The sequence below is a fragment of the Gossypium arboreum genome, chromosome 12, assembly GCF_025698485.1.
Source record: "Gossypium arboreum isolate Shixiya-1 chromosome 12, ASM2569848v2, whole genome shotgun sequence".
NCBI lineage: Eukaryota > Viridiplantae > Streptophyta > Magnoliopsida > Malvales > Malvaceae > Gossypium > Gossypium arboreum.
Genome location: NC_069081.1, coordinates 50,541,958 through 50,556,519, shown reverse-complemented (window position 1 = coordinate 50,556,519; position 14,562 = coordinate 50,541,958). Strand labels below are relative to the sequence as shown.

The following is a 14,562-nucleotide window of genomic DNA, read 5'->3' as shown; positions in this document are numbered from 1 at the left end:
GCTGGCCACAATTAGTGGAATTTGAGTTTATTTTTGCTTGATTTTTAATCAAATTAAATGCCATAATAACTCAGGACTGAGACTCGGTCAATCGTAAATCTTCGGGCAAATCTCTAGTTTCTTCAACAATGCAAGGACCTTGTGTAATTAAACCAAAAAGTGGCTTAAAAGAACAGCCATGTGTAGCCAAATTTGGGTTGACTTGGTCTTTAATTTGGACGGTTTTGTAATCCAATAAAGCTATCAGATCTGTCCAAAATAAATTAATAAGTTAGAGGACCAAAGAATAAAATTTAACCAGTTTAAATAATTAATTAAAACCCAAATTATTAATGAAATATTTTAAAATAAATTATTAAATATAATTTTATTTTTTATCATTTAATTTAATCATGCACGACCCATTTTATGTCTTAAAAATATAATATGCTCAAATCAATATAAAATAAGCCATTTTATGCATGAATATTATATAATAATAAAGTATAAAATTGCATTTTAATAATTTCTATGTCCTAATTTTATATTTTCACATATTTAATTAATTTATTAAACAATTACTTAGTTTTAACAATGAATTTAAGTAAAAGGTGATAAATTACATAGGAAAAATCCTATATATTTTTCAGGTTTACACATACTTGTACCATCTTGAAATAATCTCATACACATTTTCATCCTTGTCATACCTAATGAACCACTTGGAATAATAATATTGATACTTGGAAAAACCTTGGACACAAGGTGCCACATATGTAGCCATTGCTACCTCTATCTCATAACACATATATGCTCACTCTCGAGCCATTAATGGGCTTGCTCACATAAATTGTCAGTCAAGACGTAATTACTCAGTGCTGCTCACACAACCTGTCAAGTAACTGCAACATATGGAGGTATACTCAGCCACCGATAGGACGTACAGGACCAGCACTCGGATCACATAACATAAAACCCTAGTGACATGTCACTTGTATCCTAATCTATTCCTAAGGTTCGATTGGGATTTCTCGCTTGCCAAATTGTCGTCAAATGTGTCCGTAAGGTTAGTTACACAATTCATGCATAAATTAAAGCATTTAAAGCACATTTAAAGTAAAGCTTATTTAACATACGAACTTACCTCGGTTACAAAAATAGCCAAAAAGGATCTATTCGTCAGTTACTTTGTTTTTCTCCCGATCCAGACTCGAACTTCATTTTTCTTGATCTATAATACCACATTTAACTTATTTAATCATCACATTATTCAATTCAGCCCAAAAATACATTATGGAAAAATTTACATTTTTGCCTCTAACTTTTCAACATTTTACAATTTAGTCCCTAGGTTCATAAAATGAATTTCTTTCAATTTCTTTACAATCCAAGCCTAGTCGAATATTGTTTTTACTCATAACAACCCACATTTTCATTTATTCATGCTTTTCTACACGTTTTATCGACTTTTACAAATAAGTCCCTATTTGACTTTTTGTCAAAAATCACTTTGCAAAAGTAGTTTAACAAACAACAAACATGCATTTTCTACCATCAAACATCAAAATACAAGCATGTTCAACATGGTTAAAATTTTGGACTTTAATTTTGTTTCAAATTAGTCCTTAAAATAGCTAAATCAAGTTAAAACGATCTCAAAAATATAAAAATCATCAAAAACGGGACAAGAACGGACTTATAATCAAGCTTGAAAGCTTGGCCAAAACCCTAGCTATGGTTTCCTCCAAAATTTTGTCTATATGGGACTAAATTGAAGAAGATGACATCTTTAATTTAGTTATTTTGGCTTTATTACCAAATTACCTATTTACCCCTCACTTAAACTTTGAAATTTTACCTACTCCATGTCCATTTTTGTCCATCCTAAAGCATAATGGTCTAATTACCATTTAAGGACTCTAATTTAGAATTTCATAACAATTTACTACCCTTAGCCTATAGAACTCAAATTTTGCACCTATTGCAATTTAGTCCTTCTAGTCAAATTGAGTACTCAATAAATAAAATTTCTTAGTGAAATTTTCACACAATTATTTTATCATGCTGTAGACCTTAAAGAAACAATAAAATAAATATTTCTACTTCAGATTTGTGGTCTCGAAATCATTATTTTGATTTTACCCAAAAACGGGCTGTTACATGTGTTTTCGGTTAGATGGATCCTTTTCGTTCCTAGCTTTCAACCGAACGACCTTCTTCACTATTCTCATATCATAAACTGCTTCGAGTGTGGGCTTGAATGGTTCGAATAAAATATAGAACCAAAAATAGTTTTTTTTTTTTTACATTCAGTGTGAAAGTAAAATCTCTCTCAATAAAAATTGGTAGTATTGTTATTCTGAAAAATAGAATTTATACTCAGAAAATAAATTCTCACTATTTTCAAGTAGAGTAATAATATCTCCAAGTCTGTGTCTAGCTCTACTAGCGTCATCTATTTATAGGGGAAGAGGTGAAACCTTAATTAAATTGTAGAAATCTATTCAAATAGAAAAACCAAACTCCTAATCTAATTAGGAGTAGGTGGGGTGACAACCCTATTTAAACAAACTAGGGTTGTCGTCCCTCTATTTAAACATGAGGACTTTTGAGCCTCTCCCATATTAGGTCCAAATTACAAGTACTTCCTGAACTTTTAATCTAGTACTTTATAATTTGATCTAATTTGATATTTGTTTTTTTATTTTCTAAAATAAATATCTTAAATTAATTTATTTCTCAATTAAATAATTTCTCAACCCAATTCTAATTTCGTTAAAATCATGATGACTTTACCGTAAAAGAATCTATAAGAAAATATATTTAACATTTCTACATTTAACGGATTCACTATGACCAAATGAGTTATTTCCGTATTCAAACTTTATTTAATTCAAAAACCGTAAATTCATTTCCAAGCCATTTTCATTCCGGAGAAAACTACATACATTTCCAAATCTTTTCATTTATTCATTTTCACAAATTTTATCTAATTTTGTTCATTTGATTCAACATGCAATTCATTTCTGGTTCCAACTAGCTAGCGAAGGGACTGGTTGGACATATACGATTAGGGATCAAGTTATTTATTATTAAGTTCTAGCTTTTTGCCTATTAATTATAAACTCATTTAGTCACGAGGTCATTCCATTCTAGTATCGTGACTGAGCTGTCCCCAATAGCATACCATTATGAAAGCAACTTGATTAGTGCTCGTCCAATGACCTTGTCATAAGTGTGTTACCTTCATAGGATATCCTTAATCTCTTTGAGATAAATCCGTTCCCCCAATATGACCCTATTTAATCTCATGGTAACCATTACATCTTCCTTTATGAAAAGTCAATAATAATAATCAAGTCATTCATCATAAAGATGAATGACTAGTGGCCATGTTTATTTTTCATCAACCATGTAATGCCAATGAGAGGGTATCATTTACCCATATCTCGGGCTATGAATCCTGCTATTGTGAATGACGCTACATACTGTAGAAGTCATATACCCAACGCACTAGCTTTTGGTTCCTTATTTATTTGAACTCAGGCTTTTACTTACATCAAAGTATACGAGTCACACATACATAGTCCGTCATCCACTCAAGATTAAGGTATGCCACACCTTGAATGCCACAAGTGAATAAATCCATAAAATGATGCAAGATCTATTCTTCTTATGTCTAATTTGATGGATTGTCAGTCTAGTCGTCACATCTATGTCTTTATCTTCTGAGAGTCATCCACTCCGATACCCAAGACAAAGCATCTCCAAATTGGATTTGATAAGCGACATATTAGTCTTTCAATTGGTTTGCTCATTTTCGATTAGACTAAGGATATGTTTTGGTTCGTCTACTAATACAAGTTGTCTTCCTGTATTATGATCCAACCATATAGTACCGCTTAGTATTAGTTTAAGCATTAGATAACCAATGAGTCAATATTTGCTTCTATTTTTCTTTGCATGCAAAAGCCACATGAGGATATTATACAAAATATATTAATGTAATCCCTGAAATATTTTATTAACCAATCTGTTCGAGAAATTACAAATGTATATAAATGAAAATACTACACTTAAAACACTAAATCCAACACATCAAAGCTTGTGATATGAGATGCTCTCTAATACTTAAGTTAGATAAAAGGTGATAGAAAAACTTTGGATAAAGCTTTTATATTGAAGGTGCCTTGAGGCCTTAGGTTGCATGAGACTACATTGGTTTGAGGCTTAATATTTTTTGCTCGTGATTAGTGGAGGTTGATGTTCTTCATTTGGTAGAGTTGCTCAAGTAACCCGTTTGTTAATCCTATCCCCTATCTCTGGCAAGTACTATCATTGACGCGAGATGAAGACTTATTAATTACCTATTGTATGACAGCCACATATGATTAAGCTTTCTCTCTAGGCTTAATGTTTGTTGTCTTAAATTTAATATCTCCAAGTATAACAAAAATCAAATTGAAATTCTACACTTTGATAATTTGAAGAGTTTACTAATTTCAATCTTTATGAAACATATACCCCCCAAAAAAAGTATTGGGGATTTTAGAAAATAGAAAGAAAAAAAAGGGACTATAATTTGCAAGATAACATATTTTAGAGAAAGGATTGTATGAAACAGTGACGCCACGTCATCTATATCCTTTTTCAATAGTTTTATACCACATCATTATTCTTATCCTGAATTTCAGGATTTTATCCTGAATTTCAAAATTTTATCCTGAATTTCAGTATTTTAATTTAGATTTTATTTTTTTCAGGATAAAATCTTGAAATTCAGGATGAGAATACTGATGTGGTATAAAACTATTGAAAAAAGATGCATATAATATAGCGTCACTGTTTCATACAATTATTTCCCCGTATTTTGATAGGAGAGTTAAGTTTAGTAGATGAAATGAACAATAAATGCGGTAATGGAAAGGTCAACAACACCTGCAGCTAATATGCGATTGCCTCAACTAAAAGTACAAAAACCGGTCTACGATCTACGAGTAATGCCAAATTCTTCATACTCTGCATTAATGCTACAACTGCGAAAATACCTACAAAAATAACAAATATGTACAATCCATCCTTTATACCCTACTGGTTGGGGTCTCCATTTTTAATTACATAAGAGATATCCATCTCTTCCAATTTGAATATTTGTATTATTTTTAATTTTTAATTTTTATGTAAAAATATACTTATAAGTTGAATCATAACTATAATTAATACAATCTAAATAAGTATAACAATAACATATAATATTAAATGATTGGAATTAATTAAGCGATTTCGAAATAAAGACAACATAATTTACTTAGATTGAGTAGGTTGATCACTTGAATTAAAGTCACTTCTCCCGACTCAATTTTTTTCCCTTTAAATCATTATTCAACTTTTACTTTGTCCCTCCCAAATGCAACAAATAATCACAAAAACATTTCTTTTCTTTGTAAAAACAGAAATAAATAAATAAAATTACCCAACAACAAAAATCCAAATTTAAAATAAATGAAAACCTTTTGGCAATTATGAAAATTCTTTCTTTTTTTTCAAAAAATAAAGAAAATCAAGTATTAGCCATAGCCAAACAAATAAAATCACACATCTTCTCATCTTTCTTCTTCACCCATCTTCTTTCCCTTCCCTCCGTTTCCTCCCAAATCCATTACGGGGAGAGTAAAGAAAAGAGAAACAATGAGGTGGCTCCTCTGCCTACAACTGTTTCTTCTCCTCCACATTTCCCATTGCTCTGGCGCACGAACCGTGTTGGAGTTTCAGGCGCTTTTGGCTGTTAAATCCTCCATTACCGGCGACCCTCAATCATATCTCTCCAATTGGAATGCAACCATTCCGCTTTGCTCATTTACTGGCGTCACCTGCGACTACACCGGTCGTCACGTGACATCCCTCGACTTAAGTTACTTCAACCTCTCCGGAACTCTTTCTCCTTCGTTTTCCCACCTCCGATTCCTCCAAAACTTTTCCCTCGCTGCCAACCAACTTTACGGTCCGATTCCGACGGAACTTGCGGCCCTCTCCGCTCTCCGTTACCTCAACCTTTCCAACAATGTTTTCAACGGTTCTTTCCCCACCCAACTTTCCCAACTCAAAAATCTCCAAGTCCTCGATTTGTACAACAACAACATGACGGGAGACTTGCCGATTTCCGTCACCGACCTTCCTAACTTACGCCACTTGCATTTGGGAGGGAACTTTTTCACCGGTCAGATCCCGGCAAGTTATGGTCGTTGGGAGCATCTTGAGTATTTGGCCGTCTCAGGTAACGAACTCGGCGGTAGAATCCCACCGGAAATCGGTAACTTGGAAAAGCTGCAGGAGTTGTACATTGGTTATTACAATAGTTTTGAAGGTGGTTTGCCACCCGAGATCGGGAACTTGTCGGAACTCGTCCGTTTCGACGCTGCGAACTGCATGCTATCAGGCGAAATACCACCGGAAATCGGCAAGTTGCAGAAGCTTGATACATTGTTTCTCCAAGTCAATGCACTCTCTGGTTCATTAACTCCCGAGCTGGGAACCTTGAAAAGCTTGAAATCCATGGATTTATCGAACAATATGCTAGCCGGAGAGATTCCAGAGAGTTTCGCGGACCTCAAAAACTTGACTCTTCTTAATCTTTTCAGAAACAAGCTTCACGGGCAGATTCCTGGGTTCATAGGTGAGTTGCCCGAGTTGGAGGTTCTACAATTATGGGAAAATAACTTCACCGGAAGTATTCCTCAAACGTTGGGAAGTAATAGAAAGCTTCAGCTTCTCGACCTTTCGTCGAATAAGTTAACGGGGACTTTGCCGCCGGATATGTGTTCCGGCAACACGTTGCATACGTTGATTACTTTGGGGAATTTTTTGTTCGGTTCAATTCCAGAATCGTTGGGGAAATGTGAATCGCTCAGTCGGATTCGAATGGGGGAAAATTTTCTCAACGGATCAATCCCAAAAGGCCTTTTCAGGTTACCTAAGCTTACTCAAGTTGAGCTGCAAGATAACTATTTAACCGGAGAGTTTCCAGTTACTGATTCTTCCATTTCACTGAACCTTGGGCAAATTAGTTTATCAAACAATCGCCTTTCGGGGCCTTTACCAGCAACTGTCGGTAACTTCTCAGGCGTTCAGAAGCTGCTTCTTGATGGGAATAAGTTTTCAGGTCCAATCCCAGCTGAGATTGGCAACTTGCAACAACTTTCAAAGATGGATTTTAGCCATAACAAGTTTTCAGGCCCTGTTGCTCCGGGAATTAGTAAATGCAAACTGTTAACCTTCGTTGATCTTAGTCGAAACGAGCTTTCGGGTGAGATTCCTACTGAGATCACAGGTATGAGGATATTAAACTACCTGAATCTGTCAAGAAATCATCTTATTGGTAGCATTCCTTCATCAATATCTACCATGCAAAGTTTAACTTCAGTTGATTTCTCGTATAACAATCTTTCGGGTTTGGTTCCGAGCACCGGTCAGTTTAGCTACTTCAACTACACCTCATTTTTGGGGAACCCTCAACTTTGTGGCCCTTATTTAGGGCCTTGCAAAGATGGGGTTACTAGTGGAACTCATCAAAGTCATGTTAAAGGTGGACTCTCTGCTTCTTTGAAGCTTTTGCTTGTCATTGGGTTGCTTGTCTGCTCGATCTTGTTTGCAGTCGCGGCTATAATCAAAGCAAGATCCTTGAAAAAGGCGAGCGATTCTCGGGCTTGGAAGTTAACTGCTTTCCAGCGCTTGGATTTTACTTGTGATGATGTTTTGGATTGTCTGAAGGAGGGTAATATAATCGGCAAAGGAGGTGCCGGGATTGTTTACAAGGGAATTATGCCTAATGGTAATCAGGTTGCAGTTAAAAGGTTACCAGCAATGAGCCTAGGGTCTTCTCATGATCATGGATTCAATGCTGAGATACAAACGTTGGGCAAGATTAGGCACAGGCACATTGTGAGATTGTTGGGTTTTTGCTCAAATCATGAGACAAATCTTTTGGTTTATGAGTATATGTCCAATGGTAGTTTGGGAGAGGTTCTTCATGGGAAGAAAGGGGGTCACTTGCACTGGGATACCAGATATAAGATTGCAGTTGAAGCTGCTAAGGGGCTTTGCTACCTTCATCATGATTGTTCCCCTTTGATAGTCCATCGAGATGTGAAATCGAACAACATCCTCCTGGACTCGGATTTTGAAGCACATGTTGCTGATTTTGGCCTTGCCAAATTTCTGCAAGATTCCGGCACTTCTGAATGCATGTCTGCTATAGCTGGTTCATATGGATACATCGCTCCAGGTATATTCAACCTCAAAACTTGGTGAATCTTGTTAGTTAAAACTTTTCTTCATTTCAATTAGTATATACAGCTTTCAAAGTCCATTAATCTTAGTTAAATTTGACTAAAACGATCATACGAAACCATAATTTGTTAGTTCAAACTTCTTGTTTCAAATCATCTACAAAAAGTTGAAATATCAACAGTCAATTTACTAATGATTCATTAAAGTTCACATATAAAACGTTGTTCCTATAATTTGACTGAGAATTTCATTGCCCTGTTTTCTTGCAGAATATGCCTACACGCTTAAGGTGGATGAGAAGAGTGATGTGTATAGCTTTGGTGTAGTCCTCTTAGAACTTGTTAGTGGCAGAAAACCAGTAGGTGAATTTGGTGATGGTGTGGACATTGTTCAATGGGTCCGAAAAATGACTAATTCAAAGAAGGAAGGAGTTCTGAAAATCCTCGACCCAAGACTTCCGTCAGTACCCCTCCATGAAGTAATGCATGTATTCTATGTAGCAATGCTGTGTGTTGAAGAACAGGCTGTGGAGAGGCCAACAATGAGGGAAGTTGTTCAAATTCTAACAGAACTCCCGAAAGCATCAGACTCAAAGCAAGGAGACCCCACAGTAACAGAGTCCTCACATTCACCAACCTCAACTTTAGAGTCTCCTAATAATGCCACAACGAAGGACCCAATGCCTCAATCACCAACGCCCGATCTTCTTAGCATTTAAAGCCCTGTTTGTTTTTCTTTTTGGAGGAATTGGCTTGTGCTCTAAATTTCATGAACTACGCTAGTTTGTTGCTTTGATTTCTTTTATTAATCTTGGGCGGGAGTTTGCTCGAACTTTAAGGTGTTTGTTTTAAGGTTTTTCTTCCTTATTTTGTACAGTAGGAAGATTGGTGGGGGGTAATTTCTTTATTTTTTTTTTCATATAAAAGTTTGTCTTCATCAAGATGTACTGCTACTTCTACTGGCTGCTTCACCCTTTTGCTTTATTACACAGTTGTTAAAATTGTCCAACCCATGCAAGAAAAACTCAAGCTGCAGTGGTTTAAAAGAGTGTTCATGAGAAATGAGAGTGAAATTTGAGAAGTGTGACTAGGGTTCATAAAGAGTAATGATAATTGAATTGGATAAGCAGTGTAGGCACGAAAACACAAATGAACATGAAGAAGTGGGTCTGAATTACAAAGAGCAGGGGCCAGTAGGCTAACCAGTGATTCGAAGTCTCGCCATTAATAAGCTTTTGGTGTAGGAGGGGGGGACCAGGACCATGAGGGTTAGGTTTTTCATTTGCTCTTTGGTTTTGGGGGCAAAGGCAAATGGTTGCCTTTCAAGTTGGACCCCTTTTGTGGCTTCTGTCACACCCCTCATTTTTACCTAAATAGCAAGATTGTCGTTTTGATTATTTTTCTTCTAATTTTGGAGGGACTATTAGTCTATTCGCCTAGTATTGTTACATCTTACAGTTGTGCTAGACGCTGGAAAAAACGTATCTCTTTTATCAAAATTTCTAACAAAAACATAAGAAATTTTGGTCTACATTTAAAGGGCACAGTAGAATTTTCTACAATCTTGAATTGTGTAATATTATTTGGAATTTATGCGGTTTCTAATTAGATAATTGTACAATTATAATAAAAATTGTTGCAAAGTCCCAAAGGACAAAAAAAAAAAAGAAAAAGAAAAGCCTATGTGGTAAAACTAGTATAACCTAGTTTTTAACAGGGTAAGTCTCATTAAAAATACGTTAAAATATCTCTGTTTTTTCCCGTAAATTTGGAATTTTATTTCGGGCAATTTATTAAAAAAAAGTCTTTTTTCGTTAATTATTGAAATGGTCCGACTTTTTTATTATTTACGGGAAAGAATCATTTTCCCTGAAAGCGCGTCAACGTCAGCGCGAAGTCAATGTCCATGTCAGCAAAATGCTTCCCTAGGAACACGTTTTGCCCCTTTTTGTAGGGTTAGGGTTTTTTAGGGTTAGGGTTTTTAGTGATTTAGAGTTTTGGTGGTTTAGGGTTTTTAGTGTTTTTTAAGGGCAAAATTAATGAAAACTTAGAGTTGAGGGTTAATTAATTAAATTAATTATGACAATAAAAAAATTAATTAAATTAGGGTTTAGGGTTTCTGATTAATTTACGGTTAGGGTTTCTGATTATTTTACGGTTAGGGTTTTACTGGTGTAGGGTTTTTAGTGTTTTTTAAGAGAAAAATTAATGAACACTTAGAATTGAGGGTTAATTAATTAAATTAATTATGAAAATAAGAAAAAATTAATTAAATTAGGGTTTAGTAGTTTAGGGTTTAATGTTTTAGGGTTTTTAGTAGTTTAGGGTTTTTAGTGGTTTAGAATTTTTAGTGTTTTTAAGGGAAAAATTAATTTAATTAGATTTGAGGCTTAATTAATTAAATTAACTATGAAAATAAAAAATTAATTAAATTAGGGTTTAGGGTTTTTAGGGTTTATTAATTAAATTAACTATTAATTACGAAATAAAGCTCCCACGTGGACTCTCTTTTGCTACAGTAGTATTTGAAAAAATAAATTTGAGAAGATGTTTCTGAACAAATAGTGTAAAAAACTCTTCAAGAAGGATGCACTGTCAGCAAAATAACGGAAAAAAGCTCCCACGTAGACGCTCTTTTGCTACAGTAGTATTTGAAAAAATAAATTTGAAAAGATGTTTCTGAACAAATAGTGTCAAAAAACGCTTCAAGAAGGATGCACTTTTAGCAAAATTACGGAAAAAAGCTCCCACGTGGAAGCTCTTTTGCTGCAGTGGTATCTGATAAAATATTGCTGTAGTGGTATCTGATAAAATAATTTTGAGAAGCTATTTCTGAACAAATAGTGTCAAAAACGCTTCAAGAAGGATGCACTTTCAGCAAAATTACGGAAAAAGGCTCCCACGTGGACGTTCTTTTGCTACAGTGGTATCTGATAAAATAATTTTGAGAAGATGTTTCTTAACAAATAGTGTCAATAACGCTTCAAAAAGGATGTACTTTTAGCAAAATTACGGAAATAAACTCTCACGTGGACGCTCTTTTGCTACAGTGGTATCTGATAATATAATTTTGAGAAAATGTTTCTGAACAAATAGTGTCAAAAACGCTTCAAGAAGGATGCACTTTCAGCAAAATTACGGAAAAAATCTCCCACGTGGACGCTATGTTGCTACAGTAATATCTGAAAAAGCCTTAGACTATAAATGAGCTAAACTTCATTCTCAAGTTGCATAAGTTACAACAAGAGAAATTGAGGCTAAAGTAAAATACAAACTGAGGATGAGTGAACGTGTTAGTGCTGTTATTTACTATGATGGCGAGGTTCGTGACACTGAGAACGGCGTTATTTTTTTATCGGAGAGCAGAGCACGACTAGTTTTTAACCAAAACATAGATTTCACAGAACTTCGTAAAAGAATTAGGCGTAAAATCTTCAGAACAACACCAATGAAAGTTTTGTCTATTAAGTATCAATTTTTTACTTCGGTTGATCCCGTGAGATATGACTGATTTGACATCAAAGGTCCTCATAGCTTAGAGGCAATGGTGCAGACTCATCTTGCTAGTGGATCACCCTATCTTGAGTTATATGTACCATTTTCATCACCAATTGATGCATTTGCGACCTCGACATCTAATGCTGTTTGAGAAGAATACACAACCCCTGCCCGACACTCCGTTAGTGGGTGGCAAAACACGGAAGTGCCCGTGTTTGGTAGCAGTATGGAATACACAACCCTACACGACATTCCGTTGGTGGATGGGACATGCACCTCGGTGGGTTGATGTTTGATATTGGAAATACGTATTGGGGAATGACATCAACTTCTAGAGGTTGGCAATCAACATCGGATTAGGGACGTTATGAAACATCCAGAAGAAAGGATGATGTACTCCTTACGAAATCCACCGGCGAGGGGACCTCATTCGTTGCAGATGATAGTGGGTCGGATGATGAGTCTGATGTGGATCCACCTCGAGAGCCTGACCTTGATGGTACAGAAGTTGGATTATTTTCTGAACCGGAGCTTATTCCAACCATACCTGAAGATGTTGAAGGGGGTTCAGATGAAGAAGAAGAAGATCCGCGATTCAGGGCGTACTCACCTTCAGCTCACATGCATAATGTCGATCTATCTCAAAATGATGCGTTGGAGTTTCCAGATCTACCACACAGAAGGCGTGACCGTACAAGTTAGTCATTGGATTCTGGTGAAATTGAAGTTGGTAGGGAGTTTTCCAATAAGGATAGTTTTCTTGCTGCATTGAAACAACATAGCATCATGAACGGGGTTAATTACAACATGGTTAAATCCAAATCCGATAAGTTTGAGGCCAAGTGTACAGTGCAAGACGGCATGTGTTCATGGAAAATCATGGCCTCATTGAGGAAAATAACATGCTTCTGGGAGATAAAAAAGTACAAAGGTCCACATACATGTGTTGGCAGTAAAGTATCACTAGGTGTTTAGGGTTTTTGAATAAAACTTTTATTACGTAATGTTGCATTATTTAACATACTTTGTTTGTAGGTGTTTCACAAGATCATCCCAAGATGGATTCAGATATGATTGCTAGCTTAATACTACCGACACTAAATGCGGATCCGAAGACTTCAGTGTCAGTCTTAATTGCCAATATTCGTAGCCAATTGAAGTACACGCCCTCTTACCGTAAGGTTTGGATAGCTAAACAGAAGGCATTAGAAAAGATGCATGGTAGGTGGGATGCTTCATATAATGAAGTGTGGCAGTGGTGTCGGGTGCTGGAGAGATATGTCCCAAGTTGCATAACAGATCTTGAAACGACACCTGCATACTACAATGACCGATTGCTCAATGGATGCCAAGTGTTCAAGCGTCTATTCTGGAGCTTTAAGCAATGTCGGGACACATTTATATACTGCAAGCCATTGGAACAAAATGACGGTACCTTTATGTATGGTAGATATACCCATCAGTTATTGCTAGCTGTGGCACATGATGGCAGTGAGAGATTTAAGTTTCACTTTTCCATCTGCATTTCTTTTCCTTTTTTAGACCTATTTACACCCTATGGGTTTTATCTCTCTTGGTCTACAAGTTCCCACACTGATTTAAAATACATAGAGTTCGTCTCAGCTTTCATAGCTATTTTTTAGAGCTTGGAGTTAGCACTCTACATCGCTTCATTATATGTGAGTAGGTCATGATCTTCTTGTTAAGCAAACTCAGTGTTAAAAACACTTGCTTCATCATATGGTTATTGTCTCAATCAATCCCCTATACAAACTAAAATCAACCATTAAACATCTAATGGCATAGTTTTTCCAATTTGGTTCTCAAAAGCAATAAAATGTAAAAAAAGACTAACATTGTATCTAAAATCTAAGAATTGATAAAAAGAATTAAAAAGACTCTTAAGTGACTTGAGAACAAGCTATTAATTACTTGAAAAATCCTAATTTGATGTATCAAATTACGGTAGATTAAACTCCATCCCACTTAAGTCTTTGCTTGTTTGTAAGGAAACACTTAAGACATTAACACATACAACTAGACAACCTTTAAACAATGGTGAGATATGGTAATTGGCCAATAGATATGTACAATGAAATTGACTCTTCTAACATAAAAATTAAGAATGATAAATATCAAACTCAACACTTTTAGAGTAAATCAAATTAGTTCCCAAAATTATAGAATGAATAGAAATAGAGGCAATCATGGAAAAACACCATTGTCTATGTTATTCCATCAAAGAAACTTATGTAAATATAATGTATATACACAAGAGATATTTCAATCTAACCTATCGTGTGACAGCCTTAAAACGACCCTAGTCGGAATGTGGTTTCGGGACCACAAAACCGAGGTATAAAAATAATTTCATATTTATTTTATTGCCTATAATATGTGTTAACTCATGTGTGATATTTTTGATGTTTTGATTTAGAGTTATAAATGTGAATTTCACTAGAAAGGACCTAGTAGAAAACTTTGAAAGTATGATGGGGAAATGTGTGATGACTAGTTGATCATGCATGCAAAAATGAGGGGTTTGCATGTCAATTTCCTCTTTTATTTGCTAATGGCCGGCCATGACAAAGAATTATGGGCAAAACATGTCATAAAACATGTTGGGTGAATGCTTGATGTTAGAAATAATAAAATAAAGAGCATGGGCAAAAAATGGTCTCATCCATGCCCCCCCTTTGCTGTGAATGAGAGAAAGAAAACAAAGAAGAAAAAAAATGTGTGTGTTCATCCTTGAACATCTTTTGGCCGAAAATTGAAGGAAAAAGGGAAGAAAGGAGTG

At 35.4% G+C, this 14,562-nt stretch overlaps 1 protein-coding gene across 1 annotated transcript; it reads left to right on the top strand.

Annotated features, from left to right (window-relative positions):
* The first annotated feature begins 5,442 nt into the window (after positions 1-5,442).
* On the top strand, positions 5,443-9,273 carry LOC108484107 (leucine-rich repeat receptor-like serine/threonine-protein kinase BAM1). Its single transcript, XM_017787770.2, has 2 exons — positions 5,443-8,260; positions 8,535-9,273. Exons 1-2 carry the CDS (start codon positions 5,668-5,670, stop codon positions 8,981-8,983), a joined length of 3,042 nt encoding a protein of 1,013 aa, XP_017643259.1. The 5' UTR covers positions 5,443-5,667; the 3' UTR covers positions 8,984-9,273.
* Positions 9,274-14,562: the final 5,289 nt, after the last annotated feature.